The sequence below is a fragment of the Elephas maximus genome, chromosome 4 (genome assembly GCF_024166365.1).
Source record: "Elephas maximus indicus isolate mEleMax1 chromosome 4, mEleMax1 primary haplotype, whole genome shotgun sequence".
Classification (NCBI taxonomy): domain Eukaryota; kingdom Metazoa; phylum Chordata; class Mammalia; order Proboscidea; family Elephantidae; genus Elephas; species Elephas maximus.
In genome coordinates this window covers 44461451-44487631 of record NC_064822.1, presented here as the reverse complement: position 1 = coordinate 44487631, position 26181 = coordinate 44461451, and the positions used below count along the sequence as shown (strand labels likewise).

Below are 26181 nucleotides of genomic sequence, written 5' to 3'. Positions count from 1 at the left end.
AAAAAAAGAAGCTTTTTGCAGTCAAAATGCTTGTGGTCAAACTACATACTATATTCCCTTTATAAACATTCTTAAGGAACATTCAAATACTAAAGACTCCAAAAAGTCCCACAGAAAAGAAATTTGCTCAACTTTGTTTAATCCAATGTATTTGATCATGCAGTCCTTTGGTGATTCTATGTATGCTGTTGTTGTCAGCTACCATTGAGTTGGCTCATGGCAATCCTGTGTACAACGAAGTTAGGCTGTTGTGATCCATAGGGTTTTCAATGGCTCATTTTTACAAGTAGATTGCCAATCCTTTCTTCCTATTTGGTTTTAGTCTAGCAGCCCCATTGAAACCTGTTTAGCATCTTAGCAACACACAAGCTTCTATTGACAGATGGGTGGTAACTGCAAATGAGGTGCCCTGGCCAGGAATCAGACCCTGGTCTCGCACATGGAAGGCAAAAATTCTACCTCTGAACCGCCACTGCCCTTGATTCTACGTATAATACGTACTTATATCCCACAGGCAAACACAGAAAGCAGCGTTAGGAGACGAGAGAGATCAGTTCTGATGACATCATTTGATATTTAGCTGCTCCTGAAATAAGTAATCCTGAACTTTTCCAGTCCATGGACAATAAATTATCCCCTTTACGAGTGAGGAAGTTCATGTTCTGAAATGGAATAAGCCATCTCCAATATATATTTTTAGGTTAAAATAAAAAGTAAAGTGAAGAATATTAAGTAGTGAGTGATCTGCTAGTGTGTGTGTGTGTGTGTGTGTGTGTGTGTGTGTGAGAAACGATACACAAGAAACTTAAAAATGTAAAAATGTGGTTGGTTCAAGAGAGGAAATCAGGGTGGTGCAGAGATTTGGGTGAGAAGGAGACTTTTCACTATACATCCTTTGCTACCTTTGGAATTTGGGGTTATGTGAATGTGTTACTAATTAAAGAATTCATTAAAACTAAATTTCTCAATTTTTGATGAATATAGTTTGAGTTGGGTTTTCTATTGCTTGCAACCAAAGAATCCTGATGGATGCATCTTCACGGCTAGAAACATTTAGCTTGTTTCTATCCATGTAGGAGGTATCTGTTTCTCACATACCAAATAGTCAACATTACTTGTTTTTTCCCCCTCCCTTTGTGAGTTCTGTATGGATTTCTCCATGTTTCCAAATGCTCACTTTACTAGGTAATTAAATGAAATTTCATCATGGAGGGAGGGACCTTATATTATGTGCTTAAAATGACATTCCTCACAATTCAAGAGAAAAGCGGTTAAGAAGTGAAACCTTCCCAGGGGACCCTTCAGTGACATAGTCCAATTCCTGCCCATTTCCTAAAGTGCTTCACCTTTACAACCTTCCAACATGTAGGAATCTGTCCACCTCGAATGTACCTCGTGGTGCCTGAACACCTTGTGAGAGCTCATAAAATGGTAGCTCTTATTGGTATTCCTCCTGTGCAGTTAGTTTGGTGGTGAAGAGAATCCTCTGGAGTCAGGTGCTCAGGGTTCACAAACCCTGCTCCATCACTTACTAGCTGTATGATTGGAGTAAATTAGCCTTTATGACCTTTATTTTCCTCATCTGTGAGATGCGGATCCATTTTATATTTGTAAAATACTTCAGGCCTGAAGATTCAGTAAGAAACCACAAATATAAAAGCACTCAGCCCAGAGCCTGCCACAGAAAAAATAACAGCCCAGGGCTTTACATTGGTGAATTCCTCCACACTGGGTCACAAGCCACTGGGCATAGTTCTGCATTCATATAGCAGCTGTCTCCTGTCTGCCAGGCAGAATGCAACTCTCCAATGGGGCTGAACATCTTTTTATTAACATAAGGTTCATAACCAAGATGCCTTTAATCTAGCCTTCACTTTCTCCATCTCACAGTACCCTTTTAAGGAAAGAACTACTTGGCAGTATCAAATAAGGCCAGCTGCCCTAAATTAAGTTTTTTAAACATTAATTCTAGTTTGAAAAGAACTAAATGTCTCCCAAGAGTTCTCTGATATCTGGAGTTCTTTTTTTTTTTTGGAAAGTGCACCATTTTGTACTCTGAATGCCTTGGAGTTGGCTATTCATGAGACATTACATTTTGGGGGGACTAAAGAATTGAAATATAGGCTCTGTTCCAATGGTAAAAATGGGCGGTTTTGGGTCTCCCTCATGGGAAGCAAGACTTTGGATGTAAAGCTTAGTTCTACATTTCCTGAGAAGGGGAGATGGGTTTTTAGGAGTGAGCTCTTCCTGGCCACTGCACCTCAAGCAAAGCCAATACCTGTCAGCTGTGGTGCTGAACAGGTTTTAGCAGGGCTTCCAGACTAAAATGGACTAGGAAGAAAGGCCTGGTGATCTACTTGCAAAAACCAGCCAATGAAAATCTTGTGGGTCACAACAGTCCAATCCCATCTTTCATGGGGTCACCGTGAGCCTGAGCCATCTTGACAGCAGCTAACAACAATAACAGCTCTTTCCCCTACTGCTGTACTGCCTCTGCTTTCAAAGACAACTAAATCAGTAGGACATTGCTTTGTTGGCTGTTGGGCAAAGACTTCTGCTTTAGGAACTTCCAGTCCATCCAGATCAATTGAATAGTCTTGTAGAAATGAGAATGGTGTTTGGGACCAATGAAGAGGTGTGAGTGAGGTGTAAGAACTGTCCTGGATGGGCCTGGAGTCAGCAGATGGAACACAGGTGATCTGCAGACCGCACGGGGAAGTCCTCACATAGAAACCTCGTGGGCCCTTGAAGCAACGATATGAGCAACTATTATTATTCAGATTCCAGTCCAGGACTGTCTGACCCCAAAACCTTGCCATTTTGACTACCCTAGGCTGCCTCTCCTCTAGAAATGAGATGAGATAACCATAATTCCAGGCTGCTAGGAAAGATACCACTTCTGTAAGGAAAAGGTCACATACTTTCCCATTCTCGTTATTAATATTCTGATAGTATCAGTCTTCCGCCTGTGTCTGCTTTCTTCTGTGCCTAATCTGATCTTTCATATTTCAGAAGTGATTGGCTTGAGATACATCATACATTGTTATGGCCTTGTTAACATAACAAAGAAAACTATTCCGAAATGGGGTTACAGCCACAGGTATTGGAGTTAGGATTTACAACATATATTTTGGGGGGACACAATTCAATCCCTAATACCTACTATGTGTCGGGCACTGGTTTAGGTAGTAAGGATGGACCCATTGTTCTGGGCAGTGTAGCAGTAAATAAAGCAGACAGGGTCCCTGTGCTTGTCATATTTATTTTCTAATGGGGTGGGGTGGGAGAAGCATAGATGAGTTAAAAAAAAAAAAAGGATAATTGCAGATAGTAATACATGCTATGAAGACAATTAAATAAAGTAATGAAATTAACTACTTACATTAGAGAGAAGCTCAGAGAAAGGATCCTGAGGGAAGTGAAAGAACAAAGCTTTAAAGGAGGAGAAGGTCAGGCCAAGATCTGAAGGAAGAGGGCTCTGGACAGAAGGAATAATGAATGTGAAGGTCCTGAAGCAGTAATAAGCTTGGGTAGTTGTTATGGGTTGATTTATGTCCCCCAAAAGATATGAAGAGACACAGACAGACAGACAGACAGAGACAACAGCCATGTGAAGATGGAGGCAGAGATTAGAGTTATGTTGCCACAAACCAAGGATCACCTGGAGCTACCAGAAGCTGGGAGACACAAGAAATGATCCTTGCCCAGGAGATTTCAGAGGGAGCATGGCCCTGTCGACACCCTGAATTTGGACTTCTAGCCTTCAGAACTGTGAGAGAATAAAATTCTGTTGTTTTTAAGGCACCCAGTTTATACTACTTTGTTATAGCAGCCCTAAGAAGCTAATACAATAGTAAAGAAACAAAAAGGCCAGCATGGCTGGAAAGTCATGAGCAAGAGTGAGAGTTGAGAGCAAGAAGAGAGCGGTCAGAGATGGGTCTGAAGGGGGCATTGATCAATCAATGGCTGATCAGGATTCTGAAGGCCATGAGAAGCCACTGGAAGGTTTACAAAGGGGATTAATAAGATTAGATTTAACTTTAAAACATTTACTCTGGCTATGCTATGGAAAATTAGTTGTAGAGGAGAATAATGGGATCCAGGAGACCTGTAGGAGGCTATTGTAGTAGTACAGACTCTGATGGCTTGGACCACAGCAGTGGCCCTGGAGAAGGAGAGAAGTGAATGGATTCTGGATATATTTTGGTGATAGAGTCAGCAGGGCTTGCTGATATAGTGTATGAAGGGGATGAGAAAAAGAAAAGAATCAAGAATGACTCTGAGTGTTTTTCGCTTGTGCCATGCAGATGTTGTACCATTTGTTGAGGTAAGGGAGTCTCAGGTAGGAATTCAAGAATTCTGTTTTAGACTTACTAACTTTTAGATGCCTATTAGACAACAATATGGAGACATCATATAAGCAACTGTATACAAAAGTCTGGAGTTCAAGGGGAAAAAATCAAGGCTATGTTGTTATATATGTACAGATTCATGCAGAACTTGTACACAGACCAAGAGGCAGTCGTTGAACAGAACAAGGGGTTACTGTGTTTTGATTTAAAGTCAAGAAAGGTGTGCATCAGGGTTGTATTCTTTCACCATACTTATTCAATCTGTATGTTGAACAAATAACCTGAGAAGCTGAACTATATGAAGAAGAATGCCACATCAGAATTAGAGGAAGACTCATTAACAACCTGCAATATGCAGATGACACAACCTTGCTTGCTGAAAGCGAAGAGGGCTTGAAGCACTTACTGGTAAAGGTCAAAGGCTACAGCCTTCAGTATGGATTACACCTTAACATAAAGAAAACAAAAATCTTCACAACTGGATCATATAAGCAACATCATGATAAATGAAGAAATGATTGAAGTTGTCAAGGATTTCATTTTATTTGGTTCCACAATCCATGCTCATGGAAGCAGTAGGCAAGAAATCGAATGATGTATTGCATTGGACAAATCTGCTGCAAAAGATATCTTTAAAGTGTTAAAAAGCAAAGATGTCACTTTAAGGACTTAGATGCGCCTGACCCAAGCCATGGTGTTTTCAATCACCTCATAGGCATGCAAAAGCTGGACAGTGAATAAGGAAGACTGAAGTATTGACATCTTTGAATTGTGGTATTGATGAAGAATATTGAATATACCACAGGCTGCCAGAAGAATGAACAAATCTATCTTGGAAGAAGTATAGCCAGAATTCTCCTTGGAAGTGAGGATGGCAAGACTTCATTTCATGTATTTTGGACATGCTATCAGGAGGGGCCAGTCCCTGGAGAAGGACGTTATACTTGGTAGAGGCTCAATGAAAAAGAGGAAGACCCTCAAAAAGAGATGGATTAACAGTGGCTGCAACAAGGGGCACAGAACCAGGCAGTGTTTTGTTATGTTGTACATAGGATTACTATGAGTCAGAATCGACTTGACACCACCTAACAACAACAATAACAATAACAACATATCTTTATAAGGAAATGTCCATAGCAACATATTGTTATTACCTTTCCTTGCAATTGCAGGGGTTACCAGTTTCTCCTGTTTCTCGCTGAGGTACAGTTTGTTCTCCCTGAATGTTTACAGGACAGAGCACAGCAGAAGTATGGGGCAGGAAGGGGAGGCAAGCACAGAGGTGGTTCTCAACAGCCAGTGGTTCTCAACTGCAACATTCCACTATTTCCCTTTCCTGAGGGATCATGCGTGTGTGTGTATATATATGTGTGTGTGTGTGTATACACTTACACACATATCATGTCTGTATATATGTATACACACACATACATATATATGAATATACGTGTGTATATATATATATTTTAAGTGTATGGCTCAATGCTACGAGTCGGAATCGACTAGACAGCACTGGGTTTGGGATGGCTCAATGAATTTTTTTGGTGAAAATATACACAGCCATACACCATTTCAACAGTTTCTACATGTACAACTCAGTGACTTTGGTTACATTCTTCAAACATTCTTGCCATTCTTTTCCAGATTGTTCTACCATTTGATGTAAATTCACTGCCCTTTATGCTTCTCATCTAACCTTTTGAGTTGCTGTTGTTGATTTGATTTGATTTCACAGATAATTCTTTAAAATTGCACAATGCTCAAGGCAGACTTATTAAGATAAACTATATTTTTGGTTCAAAGAAGACTCCAGGGGATAGTTTTGGTTTAAGGTTTGCATTTAAAGATTATCTCAGGGCAATCATTTTGGGGTTTAGCTAGCCTCGATGGCACCAGAAAGCCTGGGTTCCATTGAGAATTTGAAATTCTGTCCCATATTATCTCCCCTTTTGATCAAGGTTCTTCTATAGAATATTTGATCAAAATGATCAGTAATGATAGCCAGGCACAATCCAGTTCTGGTACCATGACAAAGGAGGCAGTTGTTCATGGAGGTAACCAGGGTGGCAATATATTTCCTCCTCATATTCCTGACTCTCCTTCCTCTGCTGCTCCAGGTGAATGGAGACCTATTATTGTATCTTGGATGGCCACTTGCTAGCTTTTAAGACCTCAAGCACCATGCTACAAACTAGGAGGTAGAACAGAAGTATTGAGAAACAGTATTAGGCTAATTTATTGAGAGAGGAATCATGTACATTTTCATGCTCCCTCTAACTCCTTCTCATTTTTCAGTTCTCACTTTAAAAATCACCTTCAGAAAGATCTTCACTGACCATCCCATCTAAAATGGGTCTTCCACCTTGGTCTCCACCTCCACTAGTATTATTTCTGCAACCAGAACACAGTTGATTTCATTCACAGGACTCATGTATGAGTTTATGGTATTGTTTCTCTTCTCTATTGGATTTTGAATCTGTGATGGAAAGGAACGTGCCTATCTTGGTCATCATTCTCAGCCAGAACTAGGACAGTGCTTGGCACAGAGTAGGTGCTCAATAAACAGTTGTTGAAGAAATTAATGAGCTGCCTCTGAGATCATGGTTCAGAGTGGATTAATTTAAGCTCCAAGCATGGGCTAACCTGCTGCCGTCGAGTAGATTCTGACTCATAGCGAGCCTATGGGACAGAGTAGACCTGCCACATAGGGTTTCCAAGGAGTGCCTCGTGGATCTGAACTGCCAACTTTTGGTTAGCAGCAGTAGCTTTTAACCACTACACCATGAGGGTTTCCAAGCATGGGCTGGGGCAGTCTTATTCCAGATCACTAAGCTCTCAGTCCAAGATGAGAAACAGTTTTCTAAAGATGGCACAGGGAACAATTATCAGGGAGTATGGAGACAAGCAATGTGGCAAATTTCCAAGACCTGTGGACACTAGTGCCATTTGCATTAATCACTGAGCACTGTGGCATATGTATCCTTGTTAGCAGGATCATGGGGCAGAGATGGATGGATCCACTCTGACTTCCTGCTCAGCTCTTGAAATGAAAAGTTCTTGTAAGCATTTTGAGTTGTTCTCATGAGACATCATGACCAGCACACTGAAAAACCATGTGGCTATTTGCCAACTGCCTGGTTTAAAATCTAGCCCCTTCTATGGAAAATGAAATTGAGAAAGTATTTCAAGATTTCTAATCATAATCTATCCCCTGCAGGGAAGAAGGCTATTTTTATGTTCCAACCCAACACACTAGAGAGTTCTGGGAATGCAGCATGCATCCAACTTCTGTGAGAGAGACTGGATCAGAAGCTAAGCACCAGCACTTCTCCTAAGGAGGAAGCTGACAATATCACACAGCTCTCTGGTTTCTCAAGCAAGCTTTATCCTTCAAATCTATTGAAAGAGAAGGAACACAGTGGGCCCAGTTAAAAAAGTGGACAATGAAGTGGCAGGAAAATTCCAAAGCGGAAGTTAAAATGGTGAAGACTTTTGTTAACCTGAACTAGGGGTCTGCTTCTTTTCTGAAGAATTTAGCATATGGATTAGCCAATGGGGAGACATTAAGACAAAGGGAAAACCTGGCGAAGTTTCCATCCTGCAACAGCAAGTCAGAGTTCACAGGCTTAGTGAAATCGTGATGTATGCAGGGAGATGTTAGAATTTGTTTCTCTTTTGAAATATTGTTTATGCCTCTTTTTAGTGAGATGAAAAAGCTCTCTTCTTCACTAAATAGTGTGATAGAGTGCTGGAAATGTCTGTATGTGTCAGTCACAAGAAAGGGAAAGCAGAAAAAGAAGAGGCTAAATCTTTGCAGCCTGAGTTTCCAGGGAAGAAGAACTGGTGACTCCCCAATCCCTAAAGCTCACTGATATTTGATTATTTGAAATTGAGAAATGCTTAATGTGTACAACGCAATGGCTTGACGGCACTTGGTGTCCAACACTGAAATGGTAAAAATGAGTTTGCAAGTAAAGCCTGTTCTTCAGAGATGGTTCTTTCTGAAATGCTATGTAGTTGCTTTTTATGTGCTCTGATTTGTGGGTTATAATGTTCCTTATTATCACCACCACCACTCCCCCCCCACCAAAAAATAATAATAAAGGACAAGAATCCAATTTTTGAAAGTCCTACTGCAGAAGTAAAATGAAAAAGTGACCAATTGCATGGGTTGAAAACGTGTTACCATGACCAACAGGATTTTTCAAGCAGAAATAGATTCTATGTGATGGGAGTAAGCACTGTGGGAGAAACTTCTATTCTTCCCAAGGTGAATGCCAGTTGTCACCCCTCCCCCGTACCCAGGGTCCCTGCCCCCATCAGTGACCCTGCTGTATGCTACTGGTGGGCTGTGAGTCATGGTGTGGAGATAAGGGAAGTCTCCTGGAGGCCCAGCTCACACTACGTGCTAGGGTGAATGATGGATGGGATGAAATTCTGCAGTCATAGCAGGACAAGAATTCTACTCCTCATCACTGATGCGCCTGATCAAAACAAGCAAAAAAAAAAAAAAAGAAAGAAATTAAAAAAAAAATCTATCTCAAACTGTGATGTGTTGCTTTTCCCTCTGAAGTCTTCCGTGGTTCATAGTTCTTGGCAGGCAGGCTGACTGGGTGTATCTGAAAGGTTTATACTTCTGGGACATTGACAGGTGTTACCTGGATGAAAGCCATGAAAGGGTCAAGCCGGCCCCTCCCTTCAGTTGATGCTTAGAAAAACTTTCCACTTGGCCTTGGATTAGGTAACCCAGAGATTTGCAACAGGTTTCCTCTTCCAAACTAAACACTTGGGTCTGAGTTTTAACTCCCATTAAAGAAACTGCCTTGGGGAATCCAAAGTAAAATTGAACTTACAAAGAAAACCAGTTTTAAACACTGCTTGCAAACAATAATGTGGGATTTAGGTAAAGCTGCACTTGGGAAGACATCCATGTGCTTGAGCAACTGTAGAAATTAAATCCTTATCATCTATTTCAGAGGCCACTGTTGGACAGCAAATATAGATACAGAGATGATAGATGATAGAAAGATAGAGCTAGATGAATAGATAGGTAGGTAGGTAGGTAGATAAATTTTAAATTTATTGACGGGGAGACTAGTACAGAGAAGCTAAATCATCTCTGTGGCATCATAGATAGAGAAAGCATTTCCAAGGAACCAAGACAGAAATTCAGCACTGTGCTTTTTCCTCTCACAATGATGGACTTCTGTTTGTGAAAGTCTCTCTATCCTTGGAAGTTTCCCTATGGAGCCTAAGCAGCCATCAGAGAGAGCACTATTTTACAAAGGGATCTGAGTATGGATTGGAGTTGGACTAGAGAATCTTTAGAGTTACTTTATACCATGGAATTCCATGTGCTTTTAATTGAGTCTTATAGGCTCTTTGTTGGATGCCGGACTACATCCAGGAGACAAGGGGAACTTATCAATGATTCTGTGATTTTCAGCTACCTCCAGTGTTGCTAGTTGTCTTTGGTAAAAATAGCAAACAACCAGTGATGGTGGGTTAGGAATAATGGGACAGTGATAAAAATCTACCTATAAGGATTTGCCCTCCTCGCCATAACCAAAAACAAAAAAATAGACCTATTGCCGTGGAATTAATTCCAACTCATAGCAACTGCCTCACAGGGCTTCCGAGGAGCGGCTGGTGTATTCTAACTGCTAATCTTTTGGTTAGCAGCGAAATGCTTAACCACTGCACCACCAGGCCTGCTTTTACACTATTCAACCCCGTAAGTTGAATCATTAAAGCCCAGTGGTGGCAAACCCAGTGCCATCGAGTCAATTAAGGTAGACTCTAAAATGGCTCCCACTGATCCCCTCTCCTAGTATTCCTGTCCTTGTGTATTTTTCTCCCTTTAAGTGTGTGCAGGACCTGTGACTTGCTTCTAACCAATAAAATATGGCAAAAGTGATTGTATATCACTTATTGATTAGATTATATAAGATTACAACTTTCCTCTAGCTAACAGACTTCCCGTATTGTCTTTTGATGAAGGAAGCAGCTAGGTTGGAGAGGCCCACATTGCAAGGAACAGAAGATGGCCTCCACCCAACAGCCAGCAAGGAACTGAGGTCTCAGTCCAACATCCTGCAAGGAACTAGACCTGCCAACAACCATGCAAGTCTGGAAATGGATCCTTCGCCAGTTGAGTCTTCAGATAAGACTGAAGCCCTGGCCAGTGCCTTGATCGCAGCTTTGTGACAGATGCTGAAGCAGAGAACTCAGCTAAGCCCTGTCCAGATCCTGGCCCATGGAAACTGTGAGACAAAACAATGTGTGTTTTAACCCACTAAGTTTATAATAATTTGTTATGGAGGAGTAGATAGCTAATATGTCAGTCTCAAGTATCCGCACTTGGATCACTTTACCAATATTCAGAAAATACTTCAAGTACCTTGACATATCTTCTTACCAAGGGGGTTCCCTAAAATAATTCCTCCCAGAATAAAGTATTTATCCCATAGAAAATAACCTCTTTTACCCTCAAAGCAGTCGTTCTCAACTCTGGCTGCATATTATCATCATCTGGAAGGGGTTTGGTTTGGTTGGATTTGTTTTGCTTTTAATACCGATACTGGAAACCATTCCAGGTGGGGAGGGGGCAGGCTGGCAGGTAGGCATCCTTTTGTCTACAGCTCCCCAGTTGTTCCTAATGTGCAGCCAGGGTTGAGAACCAATAGTTTACAATCACAGTATAAAATATTCTGCCACCTTCAGAATGGCAGTTTTATCCCTGCTTCTAGCATTCAAAGGTTCAGAAATATTGAAGGCCACTCTCAGAGTACCCAGCTACACAATTAAGAAAAGGTTTTTAATAAGAGAAAAGGGCATTTATGTGTCTGGTTGAAATTTTCTCATTTTATTGGACAGGAAGAAATGGAATCCCAGGCTATCCAGTTCGTGCCTAGCCACATGGCAACTGGAGATTCATCTCTTGGGGACGGAGTGATGCAGCCAAATCAAGATCCTTTAATGGGGAGCAGGATTAATTGGAAAAAAAAAATAGATAATCTGAAGTTTCATTTTAGTTCCTTTTTTTCAGTCTTCTTGAGCCTTTAGTGAAAGCTGAAGAAAGCAGCAGACAAACTAATTGGAGTTTTATCCCTTCACTGTTCAGCCTTCAGTGCTGGGGCCAACAAGTGCTGTAGACACCAGGGGGGTGGCAGCAGAAGTAAGGGGTCAGGGTAGAAAAGCAAGATTTTTTTCAACCCCTTCCCTGGAGAAAGTCTTTGCCAGGAAATAACTTTTTCAAGTTGTTCTCTTCTTATGTGTTGGTTGTATATGGTGGAGAGCTGATGGTACTTCAAGGATATTTTGTAGGTGCCTGTGTCAAGGAGAGTTAGAAAGCAAGGAAGAGGCTGAACCTTTACAAATGGAAGAATAGCTTTGGATAATGGCACCTCAGCTGCTTTAGGATATTGGCAATGGAAGAATCTGTTGTGAAGGTAGACTTTTTCTTGAGGTCAGCAGCTGAAAGAAGCCCAGAACCCGTGGAGTAATCACTCCTGCCTTTGTTGTTGGCCAGGGCTGAGGAAAGATGCTAGACCAGGATGTGGAGGAAGAGGAGGGGGCCGGGGTGATGAAGAGAGTTGTCTTTTGACTCCCTCACTTCATGTCTCCATTCTTAAAATTCTGGAAGGGGTGGTGTATGATACTGCCTTCTTCATTCCTTCATCCTTCCTTGACAAGCATTTGGTTAGGGCTGTGCTGTGCTAGCCACTGAGGATTCAGAGCTGAATTAGCCACAGGTCCTGCCCTCACGAGGCTTACAAGTTAGTAAAGGGGACGGACACAAAGAATTAACAACAACAACAAAAATGTAGCCAATGCTAGAATAAGAGTGTGCCTCAAAGGCTATGGAACTTCAGAGAAAGGAGTAATGTATTCTAGTTAGTGGATCAGGAAAATGTATTCTAGTTAGTGGATCAGGAAAGGCTTCACAAATCAAATGATACTTAGCAAAACTTTCCAGTTGGGCTTAGATTGGGTAATCCAAGGCTTCTCAATAGCCACCCACTGCCAACTTATAAAATATTAAAGGATTACAACAGTTGCTATGGTGAATGAGAATCATAATAGCCTTTGAGCAAGATTTTGAAACTTGAATAGAATTTTCTCAGGGGATAAAGCGAGGCCAAGGTGAAAGGCCGAGGGAATCATATAAGCAAAGTCGCTGGGCTCTGGGTGAATTTCTTCCATTTTGGTTCAGAATGAGAGAGTATGTACGATAAGAAAGGGAAGGCAGGAGGACCTAAAATGGTGATTTTTTTTTTAATTGGGATAAATTCAGTATAACATAAAATTCACCATTTTAGCCATTTTAAAGTATACAATTTAGTGATTTTAGTTTATTCACAACGTTGTGCAAACATCACCACTATCTACTTCCAGAATGTTTTCATCACTCCAAAAAGAAACCTCGTACTCACTAGCAGTCACTCCAGATCCTCCCTTCCCCCAGCCCCTGTCAACCACTAATCTTCTTTCTCTCTCTCTGGATTTGCCTGTTCTGAACATTTCCTATAAATGGAATCATACAGTATGTGGCCTGTTGTGTCTGGCTTCTTTCACTTAGCATAATGCTTGCAAGGTTCATCCACGCTGTAGCCTGAATCACTACAAGTAGTCCCTGATTTACAACAGGGTTCTGTCCCAATGATGCCTTTGTAAGGCAGTTCTGACATTAAGTCAAATACCTCCTTTTTTTTTTAAGTTTTCATTACTATTGCCTTTTATTATCAGTATTTTTATAAATCCGATCTTTATTTGTCTTTGGGGGTTGGAAACATTATGTGTAAAATTACAGATATGATGACATCAACAAATTATGTGCTGCAACATTGTACACAGTACTTATTACTAATAAGATGTACAAAAAAATAATGGACGGCCGTAAGTGCAGTAAGTACAGTTCGTTGTAACTCAGATATGTTGTTAAGTCAGCAACTGCCTGTACCTCATTCTATTTTATGGATGAATAATATTCCATTGTATGGATATACCACATTTTCTTTATACATTCATCAGTTGATGGACACTTGGCTTGTTTCCACCTTTTGGCTATTGTGAATAGTGCTACTATGAACTTTTGAGTATACATTTTTGTTTGAACACCTATTTTATTTTGTGTATAGGTCTAGGAGTAGAATTGCTGGGTCATATGGTAACTCTATGTTTCACTTTTTGAGGAATTGCCAAACTGCCTTCCATAGCAACAAACCATTTTACATTCTCACCAAAAATGTATGAGGGTTCCGATTATCCGCGGCTTGAAAAACACTTGTAATTTTCCTTTTTTTTATTATGTCCATCCCAGTTTTTTTAGTAAGTACAAAGTGGTATCCCTCTGTGGTTTTGATTTGCATTCTCCTAGAGTCCATGGGGAAACCCTGGTGTCATAGTGGTTAAGAGTTATGTCTGTTAACCAAAAAAAATGCCAGCAGTTCAAATCCATTAGGCACTCCTTGGACACTCTACGGGGCAGTTCTACTCTGTCCTATACAGTTGCTATGAGTCGCAACGGACTCAACAGCAAGGGGTTTGGTTTTGTTTTCGAGAGTCCATGGACTCTAATGATTAATGCTGTCTAGCATCTTTTCAGAAACCCTGGTGGTGTAGTGATTAAGAGCTATGGCTGCGAACCAAAATATCGGCAGTTCGAATCCACCAGGTACTCCTTGGTAACCCTAAGGGGCAGTTCTACTCTGTCCTACCGGGTCGCTGAGTCAGAATCGACTCGATGGCAACAGGTTTGGTTTTTTTTTATTTTTTTTAGTTTAGCATCTTTTCCTGTGCTTACTGGTCATTTGTCTATCTTCTTTAGAGAAATGTCTGTTCAAATCCTTTGCTCATTTTAAACTGGGTTGCTTGTCTTTTATTGCTGAGTTGTAAGAGTTTTCATATATATATATATATATATTCTTGATTGGTTCCTATCAAACATATGATTTGCAAACATTTTCTCCTATTCTCACTTTCTTTATAGTGTCCTTTAATGAACAAAAGTTTTTAATCTTGATGAAGTCCAATTTATCTTTTTTTTTCTTTTGTCACTTGTGCTTTTGGTATCATATTTAAGAAACAGTAGCCTAGTCCAGGGTCATGAATATTTACACTTAACGTTTCCTTCTAAGAGTTTTATATTTTTAGTTCTTGCATTAAGGTCTTTGATCCATTTTGAGTTAATCTTGGCTGAAAGCAGAGAACAGCAGAAAGATGTTTACCTGTGTTTTATTGACTATGCAAAGACATTCAACTATGTGGATCACAACAAATTATGGATGACACTGAGAAGAATGGGAATTCCAGAACACTTAGACATGCTCATGAGGAATCTGTACATAGACCAAGAGGCAGTTGTTCAAACAGAACAAGGGAATACTGCATGGTTTAAAATGAGGAAAGGTGTGTGTCAGGGTTGTAGCCTTTCACCATACTTATTCAAACTGTATGCTCAGCAAATAATCTGAGAAGCTGGACTATATGAAGAAGAGCGCACCATAAGGATTAGAGGAAGACGCATTAACAACCTGCATTATGCAGATGACACAACTTTGCTTGCAAAAGTGGCGATGACTTGAAGCACTTAGTGAAGATCAAAGACTACAGTCTTCAGTATGGATTACACCTTAACATAAAACAAACAAAAAAAACACCAAACTTGTTGCTGTTGAGTTGATTCCAACTCATATCGACCCTATAGGACAGAATAGAACTGCCCCACAGAGTTTCCAAGGCTCAGCTGGTAGTTTCAAACTGCTGACCTTTTGCTTAACTGCTTAACCACTATGCCACCAGGGTTTCCACTTAACATAAAGAAAACAAAAATCATCACAACTGGACCAATGAGCAACATTATGATATACAGAGAAAAGACTGAAGTTGTCAAAGATTTCATTTTACTTGGCTCTACAGTCAAAGCCCATGAAAGCAGAGGTCAAGAAATCAAACGACATACTGCATTGGGCAAATATGGTGCAAAAGACCTCTTTCAGGTGTTAAAAAGCAAAGATGTCACTCTGAGGACGAAGGTGCACCTGATCCAAGCCATGGTATTTTCAATCGCCTCATATCCATGCAAAAACTAGACGATGAATAAGGAAGACTGAAGAATTGATGCCTTTGAATTATAGTGTTGGCGAAGAATATTGAACATACCATGGACTGCCAGGAGAATGAAAAATCGGTCTAGGAAAAAGTACAGCCAGAATGTTTTTTAGAAGTGACAACGGTGAGATTTCATCTCATATACTTTGGACATGTTATTAGGAGGGACCAGTCCTTGGAGAAGACCATCATGCTTGGTAAAGTAGAGGTTTGGCAAAAAAGAGGAAGACCCTCAAGGAGATGGATTGGCACAGTGCCTGCAGCAAGGGGCTGAAACATAGCAATGATTGTGAGGATGGTATAGGACTGAGCAGTGTTTTGACCTGTTGTACATTGGGTCACTATGAGTGGGAGCTGACTTGGCGGCAGCTAAGAACAACAACAACATGAAATAGGGGGTCCAAATTCATTCTTTTGTATGTGGATATCCAATTGCCATAGCACTGTTTGTTGAAAAGAATATTCTTTCCCCATCAAATAGTCCTGTTGAATATCAATTAACTATGAACGTATGGGTTTATTTCTGGACTTTCAGTTCTATTCAATTGTTCTGTACATCTATCCTTATGACAGTACCACAGTGTTTAGATTACTTTAGCTTTGTAGTAAGTTTTGAACTTTGAAAGTGTGAATCTTCCAGCTTTGTTCTTTTTTGAGATTATTCTGGCAATTTGGAGTCCATCGCATTTCTATATGAATTTTAGGATCAATTTGTCCATCTCTGTAAAAAGGCAGTTGAAATTTTGATAGAGATTACGTTGAATGTATGTATCAATTTGGGGTGTGCTGCCATCTAAACAATACTAAGTCTTCCAGTCGGTAAACATGGGATGTCTTTACATTTATTAGGTCTTTCCTTAATTTCTTTCAACAATGTTCTGGTAGTTTTCAGTGTACAAGTTTTGTACTCCTTGGTTACATTTATTCCTAAGTATTTTATTCTTTTTGATGTTATTATAAATGGAAGTATGTCTTAATTTCATTTTTGGGCAATTCATTGCTAATGTATAGAAGTGCAACTGATTATCGTATATTGATTTTGTATCCTGTCACTTTGCTGAACTCATTTTTTATCTCCAATAGCTTTTTAATAGTGTTCTCTTTATATAAAATGATGTCATCTGTGAATAGAGATAGTTTTACTACTTCTTTTCACATTTAGATGATTTTATTTCTTTTTTGTGCCAAATTTCACCAGACAGAACTTCCAGGACAATGTAAAGTAGAAAGGGAAAGAAAGGACATCCTTGTCTTGATCATGATAATAGATGGAAAGTATCCAGTCTTCCACCATTAAGTATGATGGCAAAACTTTGGAGGTTTGACATGAATGAGAGGAAAAATACAACATATCAAAACTTATGGGATACAGCAAAAGCAGCCCTCAGAGAAATTTATAATGGTGAATAGTGTCAAATGCTGCAAATTTAAAGTTTGATAAGATCAGGGGGAAGATGAACTTGGTAATCTTATCCCTTTGAGAGCAGCAGTGTGGCCATATACTAGATTCCAATGAACCAAGGAGGCAATAGAAGGTTTGAAAATGTGAGTCAGCACGTATAGATGACTCCTTAAGAAATTCAGTCATAGATTAAAGAACAGAGCTAATGTAATAACATCAGGGAGAATCAGGAGCCAAGGATGACTGTTACTGTAGTTGTGGTCTGTTGTTGTTTGTATGTTTTTGGCTTCTTTCCTAGGAAGGGTAGATCTGAGTATGGCTGGAGGAGTCCTCAAGAGGAAAATATATGATAAAAGGGAAATATTGATAGAGTCAAATAAAAGGGAAATATTGGAGGGGAGCAATATGAACTCAAGAAGACAGGGAAAAGGTTTGGCCCTAGAGAGGTGAGGTGCGAGAGAGGAGAGAAGGATGGGTAAAACTAGACTGTCAGTGGGAAGGATGTTGAGGAAACTTTTCTGATGGATTATATTTTATCGGTAAATGTAAAGGAATGATTAACTACTGAGTGTGAAAGAAAAGGAGATGGCTCAGGAATAAGAAAAATGATAAGACCTAGAAAAGTTCTATAGTGATTGGGAAAGAAGCTACAGTTCAAGATGAAGATTGAAAAGAAAATTATATGGAATCCCACCTAATATTCTCTTATTTCTGACACATATTGGGCCTTTTAGGTGAATATTAATAATAAAAATTATTATTATATGTAACATCTATTGAGCCCTTTCAGAGTACCAGGCACTGGGTTAAGCATTTAAATGTATAATCTCAATCAGTCCTCATAACAGTCTTTGAAGTAAGAATGATTATTATCCCATTGTACAGCTGAGTAAGTATAGAGAGAAATGAAGATGGAGTTGAATCTTTGGTTGACCACGTGTACTAGCTACGTATCTTGGGAAATTTTCTTAAACTTTCTGAGCTCCAGATTACTCTTGGAGAATGGGGATAACTATTTTATTGTTAGGAATAGTAAATGAGATAATATTCCTATATTGTGAAAGGACGAAATACCTGCTGGGTGTTTGATTGATTGATTTTTTACTGTAAAACCATCATAGGATATGGAGTGTTGCTGAGCCAACAATTTGATCCCAGATCACTGTGATTTGAGTTTGTATTCTCTCTCCTCAAAGTTGGCCTGGGCCTTGCACCTCAGATATGAGAGCCCCTATTAACTTCTGCAGCCAAGCAGGAACCATAAATTCAATCTGGACTAAAATAATAGGGGCCATTAGAAACAGTGGCTCAAACTGGAGTCCTGCCAAGGGCATTCACGTTCAAACACACTGTGGAAGCCAAAGAAACCTCACCCACAGGCTAGGTGTGGCCCATGTGCTGCCAGTTTGTGACTCCTGGTGATTATGGTTTAAAGGTTCCAGGTTCCACCTGCCTCTTGCTTAACTATGTGACTTTGGAAAAGTCACTGGCCTCCTTGTACCACAAAGTATAACTAAGCAATGGCCTGCATCTCAGGGATGGTACCAGGACAGGCTGGTGAAAGTCGGTCAAGTTCTGAGTATTCTTGGAGTCAGACGCATGAAAAATTCCCACCAGTACAGTTAACAGGTGGCAAAGGCTGGGGTGAGATGACAACACAACAGATAACAGATACCTGGGGAGTTCCCTTTGGCAACAGACCTCAGTGTACTTTTGGAGACACTGATTAATGGAGGTGCTTGTCCCTTGTGAGCAGCAGGTCAGGATAATATTGCTTTGCTGCAGGTGTGTAGAGAGATGGGAACCTGGGGAGAGTCAGGGTTAGGCCATGTCCAGACGGGGACAGCAGGAGAGCTTGAACTCAGGCTCCTAAATGCCCCAGGCTTTTCCCCCAAAGGATCTCAAATCACTCTTCCAGGCAAAAGCTGGAAATCCTGAAACCTCCCTGACCCAAAAGAAACACACATTGCCTGGTTGCTGTGGTTGAAATCACTGCTCACATTTATTGAAAAAGCAGAACGTAAGGCATCTGTGGGGACCCAGCTTCCAAAGTCCCTCAAGTGCTTGCTGTAAATCACCCTCAGGCTTATCATTCCCTTGGGTGGATGCGGCATTGCTATAATGAAACGTCACCAGGAAGGATAAACTAGAGGATACACCTCCTATTGTACCATCCTATGAAGAATACAACTAACAAAGCAGCAGCAGAAGCTTGGAAATGCAAGTACCCGTGAGCAAGACCCCCTGTTCCATCCAATACAGGGCACAGACTTCTCCCCAAGGTGCTTGGCTATATCCCCTACTCCCTCCCGAGCAGCAGCCTGCCACCAAGACTCAAGTGAACACACGGGTCATCTCCCCAGAATGGCTGCCAGGGCATGAAGTACAATGTTTTCCTAAAGGAAGAATGTAAATCTGATAGCAACTGTCATTTTTGATGGAGAAGACAGTATAACCAGGGCCCAACAGTACCTAGGGTCATTTATGGGTGCCAGATTCATATGTGGGAGGCAGCAGTTTCTGCCAGTGGAATAGCACTTGGTTTGGGAGGTCATCATTAGAAGATGACCAAGAGACAGCTGCACAGCTGACTACTTAATAAGACAACTGCGACCTGATTGCATGTGCCTATGTCAAGGCCTCCAGTGATCAGGTATAGCGAAGAGTCTTTTTTATTTGCAGTATTGTTTTAAAGAGTCCCTGGGTGGTACACACAGTTAAGTGCACAGTTACTAACGGAAAAGCTGGCACTTTTAATCTACCCAGAGGCACCTCAGAAGAAAGACCTGGAAATCTGCTTCCAAAAGGTCACAACCATGAAAACCCCATGGACTGTGGTACTATTCTGCACACACGGGGTTGCCATGAGTCAGAATCAACTCCAAGGCAACTAATTTCTTTTTAAAATTCTTTTCAAAGTTTTCTTTTTTAAAGAGGATGAAGTGCTGTGATTATGTATAGGAACCAATGTACAGACACATGACAGATGTGTAAATATTGCTGTCAGGGCATAGACAGGGCTGGTGGATGGGAAGTGTCTACGTTGAAAAGAAGAAATAAAACTGTCTGGAACAAGATTCTGGAGAGTCTGCATGGGAATAAGTTCACCTGAGCCCAATGTGTAAGAAGGGGTCTTTGTAGAATGGAAGTTTACAGTGTATTGGGTCAGTTCACTTTGAATTTGGAGAAGTTAGAAGCAATTACGGAGCAAACAAATACGTTAGGAGTTAGCAGGGGGTGAGGTATTGCTCAGGCTCCCCCCATATAGAAACGTGGTTTGATGAAACATGACAGGCTTATAACTGCAATTCCCCTCTAGAGTCAAGTGACCCATAAGTATTATCTTCAGCTCTGGTAAATGGTGTTGGAAATCAGGTATAATTCATCCTGTTTAATTACCTGCTGCCCCACTCCCAACTCAATTCCCTTACCTGTGATGAGCTCATTAAGCCTTTATGTGCCTTGGCTTCGAGGGAAATGCTGGCTGGGTAGAGATGCCATGCGCATATTTATTCATATACATCCTTGGGTACTTTGCAATGCTACCATCTCCCTTCCAATGATGTGGAAAAGGAGGCTCCAGAAGGTTCTACAACTTGCTTAAGATCGCCCATCAAGGTTGTACTGAAGCCTAGAGTTTAGAACCCACCGACCCTGCTGAAATAAAGGCTAAGCCCTTGGCTCTCTGGCACATCTAGTGTTCTTTCCCCACTCACTGCCCTTTCCCCCACCCCTCAGTTAGGGGTTGTGACTGGAAGCTGAGAACTGACCCGCAGGCAAGCAGAGAACTTCAGAGCACCACCGGGCTAGGGCAGGCAGCAGGTGAGGTGTGATGCTGAGGACAGCAAGGCTAGTAACCAACGTGAAAGCAAACTTGCCATTTTAACAAAGTAGACTCTACCAAATGCATAGTAAAAATATCCTGTATAAGATTTGAAATATGTACACACTGAAAACCACCATCATTTTCAATCGCCTGTTGACAGGAAATGCCCTAAGCCCGCTCCGTCCGCGTGGCCCGAGCCCTACCCCCGGAGATAGCTGGCACGGGCGTGCTCGGGCTTCAGGGCATTGAGGTGCGGGATCCGGCCAGCGGGTGCCCCCAGCTTCTCGTTGAGTTTCTGGTTCACCAGCTCCAGGTGGCGGCTGTTCTTCCGAGCCTGCCGCAAAGACCGCTTGACCTTTTTCACCCGCTCCCGGAGCTGCTTGTTTCGTTTCTCAAGGGTGGCCACCTTCTGCTGAAGTTTCTTTACGTGGTCCTCTTCCTCAAACAGGGCCTTCTGCACCGAGGAGCACATGAGCTGGGGAAACAGCATGGAGGAAGAGGAAGGTGAACTTCAGAAAATCTCTCACAGGAAGTTGCCCTGAGTGTGTGGAACCTCCCAGAAACAGACTCCAAGGGCACTGACAGCCTCACCCCAGGACAAGGACACACATATGAGTCCACCTCCACACCGCTTTGCTCTTCCTCCCACTCACTGCCAATGCTTGAGTTCAAGCCTCAGGGCCCCTTGTTGGGTTTTCACCCCATATGGAGTCCCTGGGTGGTGTAAACAGTTACTGCTCTTGGCTGCTAACCAAAACCATGGAGGCTGGAGTCCACCCAGAGGCATCACAGAAGAAAGGCCTGGTGATCTATTTCCCAAAAATCAGGCATTGAAAACCCTGTGGAGCACAATTCTCCGACACACACGGGATCACCATGAGTTGGAGTTTCAAGATGGCAACTGGTACTTCCATGTTTGGAGTATAGAAGTCTCTCCGAGAAATCCCGCCCCCAGCTGCAAATATGAGTACAGACTCTCTTTTGCTTTATATACTTAGGTTCCTTGTATGATTTTGTTTTTAAAAAGGTAATCTAAATATTTGCCATGCATATTGTAGCAAAGAGCTGTTGCAAATCAATAAGTAAAAGAACAAAACCTCAAACAGAAAAACAAAGAATATGGGTAGGTCACAGAAAAAGAAATATAAATATCTCCTAAACATATGAAAAGATGCTCAACCTTACTCATAATAAGATAAATATATATTAAATCCAGAATCAAATACTATTTTTCATATGCTAGAGTGGCAAAATCAAAGAGTCAGGATTTGGGGAAACACTTATACATTGCGGGTGGAATGTAAACCTCTATAAAAAAATTTTTTTTTTTTTTATATATCAACCCTGATGGTGTAATGGTTAAGTGCTATGGCTGCAAACCGAAAGGTAGGCAGTTCTAATCCACCAGGTGCTCCTTGGAAACTCTTATGGGGCAGATCTGTTCTGTCCTATAGGGTTGCTATAAGTCGGAATCGACTCCACCGCAACAAGTTTGTTTTATATATATATATATATATATATATATATATATATATATATACCCTTTGATCTAGTAATTCTGGGTCTTTTATAGAAAAACTCCCATGTGTGTAAAATGTCACATATATTACAGCATTATTTATTATATAAGGAGATTGAAAACAATATAAGAATACCCAAGAGTGGACTAGTTAAACTATAGTGTAGGTTTGCAATCAGCTGGAATCGACTCGATGGCAGTGGGTTTGGTTTTGGTTTACAGCTTTGTTTTGCTCCTGTTAGCTGCTGTCGAGTCAGTCCCCGACTCATAGCAACTCCATGCACAATAGTACAAACACTGCCTGGTCCTGCACCATCCCCATGACTGGTTGCAGATCAGACTGTTGTGATCCATAGGGTTTTCATTGGCTCATTTTTGAAAGTAGATTGCCAGGCCTTTCTTCCTGGTATATCTTAGTCCATAAGCTCTGCTGAAATCTGTTCAACATCATAGCAACACAAAAGCCTCCACTGATGGACAGGTGGTGGCTGCACATAAAGAACAAAGCAGCTCCTTATGAATTTCCGTGTAACACTATCTAAGTTATGTTGTTACTACAAAAAGGCTTCAGTTAGGCTTCAGTCCCAACTTCTGTGTGCTTAGAGAAATATCCATTGGCTCCCCACCATGTACACTGTGGAATGGTTAAAAGCCCAAATTTTGAGGCCAAGTGCCTTGGGTTCAAATCCTGCCTTTTCCGCTGACAAGCACTGTGACTTCATGCAAGCTTCTTAAGCTCAGGGTGGTGGCTTCTGTGCCACATCACCCAGATCCAGCTAGAGGACTGAAGGATTTGTTCCCCCAGCTGTTGGGAGTGCTGCTAGCTGACAGCGCCCAGCCAAGTCCCTCTCCAGAAATGGTCCCTGGCTTAAGGGAACCACCTCACCTAAGGTCATAGCCCCTTCCCTGGCATACAATAACTGATTGACACAGGGTGTAAAAGCCAGGGTCCCTCGTGCCAACTTGGAACAACTCTGAAGGGCCATCCCAGCTTCAGAGCATCCCACGGGGTAGGCTGAGCCCGTTGTTAAGACTGCATCACAGTCCAACTTCTCCCTCTGCTCTGTCCTGCTTCCTTCCTTTCCATTCCCTTCCCTTCCTAGGTGTTGATCCCAAGTACACTCTCTAAAAAACCTTCTGCACGTTAATCTCCATCTCAGAGTCTGCTTCCCAGAGAACCCTGCCTGCAACCCGCAGTTTCCTCTTGTGTACAATGAAATAATCATGGTACCTGAGATGGATTGAATTGTGTCCCCTAAAAAGATATGCTGAAGTCCTAACCACTCCATTGTAAATGTGACCTTGTTTGGAAATAGGATTCCTCTTTGCAGATGTTATCAGTTAAATTAAAGGAAGTCATATTGGAGTAGGGTGGGTCCTAACCTTAATCCCTTCTGAGTGATATCTTATAAAAGAGAACAACAGACAGAAACAGAGTCACAAACACAGGGGGAGGACAGAGGCCCTGTGATGATGACAGCAGATGGATCTGTAAGCAGCAAAGAACACCAAGGATTGCTGGCAGCCACCGGAAGCTAGGAGAGAGCTATGAACCGTTCCTCTCAGTGCTGCTGGAAGGAATCGACATGGCCGAGATACTGAATTAGACTTCTAGCCTCCAGAACAGTGAGAAAATAAATGTTTATTCTTTAAAGCCACCCACTTTGGTGTGTTTTGTTATGGTAGCTCTAGGAATTTAAACTAGTACCTATCTGGCAGGGTTATTGCAAGGATTTAGTGAGTCTTACTTGCAAACTGCTTAAAACCATACCTGGCACAGAATAAATGTTCACTAAATGTTAGCCATTATTATAGGAAAAAGTTAAAACTCTTTGTGACTTGGACCCAGCCTACATCTCCAGTCTCATCTCTCATCTTTCTCCTCACAACTTTATGCCCAGAGCAAACTGGCTGCTGGTTGTTCCCCCAATACACCTTGTACTTTCCCATCTCGGAGCCTCAGAGGGCTGAGCTCTGCCTGGCAATCTTATAGCCATTCTGCGGGTTCACTGTCGTAATGCTTCCCCCGGTGTCCCCAGCTGGTACGTAACAAAGCACATACCAAGTACCACGGAGCACAAGGGTATGTACTTCTCAACATTCTTCTTAGATCACAAACTCCTTGAGGCCCATTTCATACTCATCTTTGTATCCTTGTTGCCTGAACATTGAGGCATACAATAAAAAAAAAAAAAAAAAAAAAGTGCTAAGTGTCCCTACAATACGGAGCTTTGGCCTGCTGGGGATGCCACTGTTCCCATGGGAAACCACGTGTGCAACACTGCCCTCTTCTGGCCAGAATGAGACCCCTCAAAAAGAAGAGACGTGGGCAGGAGAAACTCTTCGGAGAACTCATTATTTATATTGTGTATGACTAGATAAGGAGCCCTGTTGGCGCAGTGGTTAAAGTGCTTGGCTGCTAACCAAAAACTTGGCAGTTCGAACCCACCACCACTCTGTGGGAGAAAGATGTGGCAGTCTGCTTCTGTAATGATTTACAGCCTTGGAAACCCTAAGAGGCAGTTCTACTCCATCCTATAGGGTCATTATGAGTCAGAATTGACTTGACAGCAGTGAGTTTGGTTTGAGTTGGTATGAATAAATATTACGTATATAATATATAATTTATCAAAGGTTTAACATGGTCAGGTATCAGCTAAGCACTTTGTTTCCACTCTTCCATTCAGTCATGGTCTTTCTATAAATTAAGACAGATTCTTCAAAAATAGGATGAAAGAATACAAAGAAAGTCTAGTATGACAAATTGATTGGTGTTTTCAAAACTGTCCAAATTTTGAACAAATAGAATCCAACAGTGTGTCAATGAGAAGTTCAAGCCATATTTCATGACACGCTTCAAACACTGCATTTTAAAATAATAAATAAAAACATAGTGGGATGCAAAACTCATTGCACATTTGGTGAGACCTTAGTGATCACTTTTTAATACAGCATCTTTCTAAGATATCAACGCTCTTCATAGGCATCCCCCTTACCATGGGGCCAGCTGTTGCCTACTCTAGGGAGGCTAGAACCAGATGATGAATTCATCTCCAGCAAGACTAACACAGCCTGGCCAAGAGGAGGAATTTCTTGATGATGACCTGAAGAAACCAAGATATTACAAAGGATCACCTTGACGTGTGTGTGTGTTGGAGCAGGGGTTTGAGGGGGAAATGCAGGGAAGTTATTAAGATGGAATGATAAATTCTAAAGCAAGGCTGTAGTGTGGAAGGGATGGATGGGATAGCTGAAGTGCCTTCGTGACTATGCCATTCTCTGATCCTCACAGCCTCTTTCATATAGGTAGGGTTTAAGTAAGAGCAAAAAAGACACAGGAAGACTCGTAGTAACTTGTCCAATATCACCACCAGCAAAGCCATGATCCAGGGCTCCTTACCAAGCAGAAGGTCCATATGTGCGCAGCAAAGTGGTCTATTGCCTCCAGGTAGGAAGAACCTAGGATTTAATGGGCAGTAGGTATGTCTGAGTCTAAAAGGAGCCTGGGTGGTACAAGTGGTTTGCAATAGGCTGCTAACCTGAAGGTTGGCCATTTGAACCCACCCAGCTGCTCTGCAGGAGAAAGGCCTGGTGAACTGCTACTGTAAAAATGATAGCCAGTAGCAAGCGCCCATCTAAGAGGCATCAATGGGTCTCAATCCACCGGGAGCAAAGGAGAATGAAGAACACCAAAGACACAAGGTAATTATGAGCCCAAGAGACAGAAAGGACCACATAAACCAGGGACTACATCAGCCTGAGACCGGAAGAAATAGATGGTGCCCAGCTACAATCGATGACTGTCCTGACAGAGAACACAACAGAGAACCCCTGAGGGAGCAGGGGAGCAGTGGGATGCAGACCCCAAATTCTCGTAAAAAGACCAGACTTAATGGTCTGACTGAGACTAGAAGGACCCCAGAGGTCATGGTCCCCAGACCTTCTGTTAGCCCAAAACAGGAACCATTCC

The 26181-nt window shown here is 41.6% G+C and overlaps 1 protein-coding gene across 1 annotated transcript in view; it reads right to left on the bottom strand.

The window, feature by feature from the left end:
- Positions 1 to 19484: 19484 nt before the first annotated feature.
- CCDC3 (coiled-coil domain containing 3) overlaps positions 19485 to 26181 on the bottom strand; it is a 114808-nt gene continuing 108111 nt past the window's right edge. Inside the window, exon 3 of the mRNA XM_049881990.1 lies at positions 19485 to 21167. Coding sequence (XP_049737947.1) covers positions 20892 to 21167 — 276 coding nt within the window. The 3' untranslated portion in view covers positions 19485 to 20891. The remainder of the gene's footprint in view (positions 21168 to 26181) is intronic.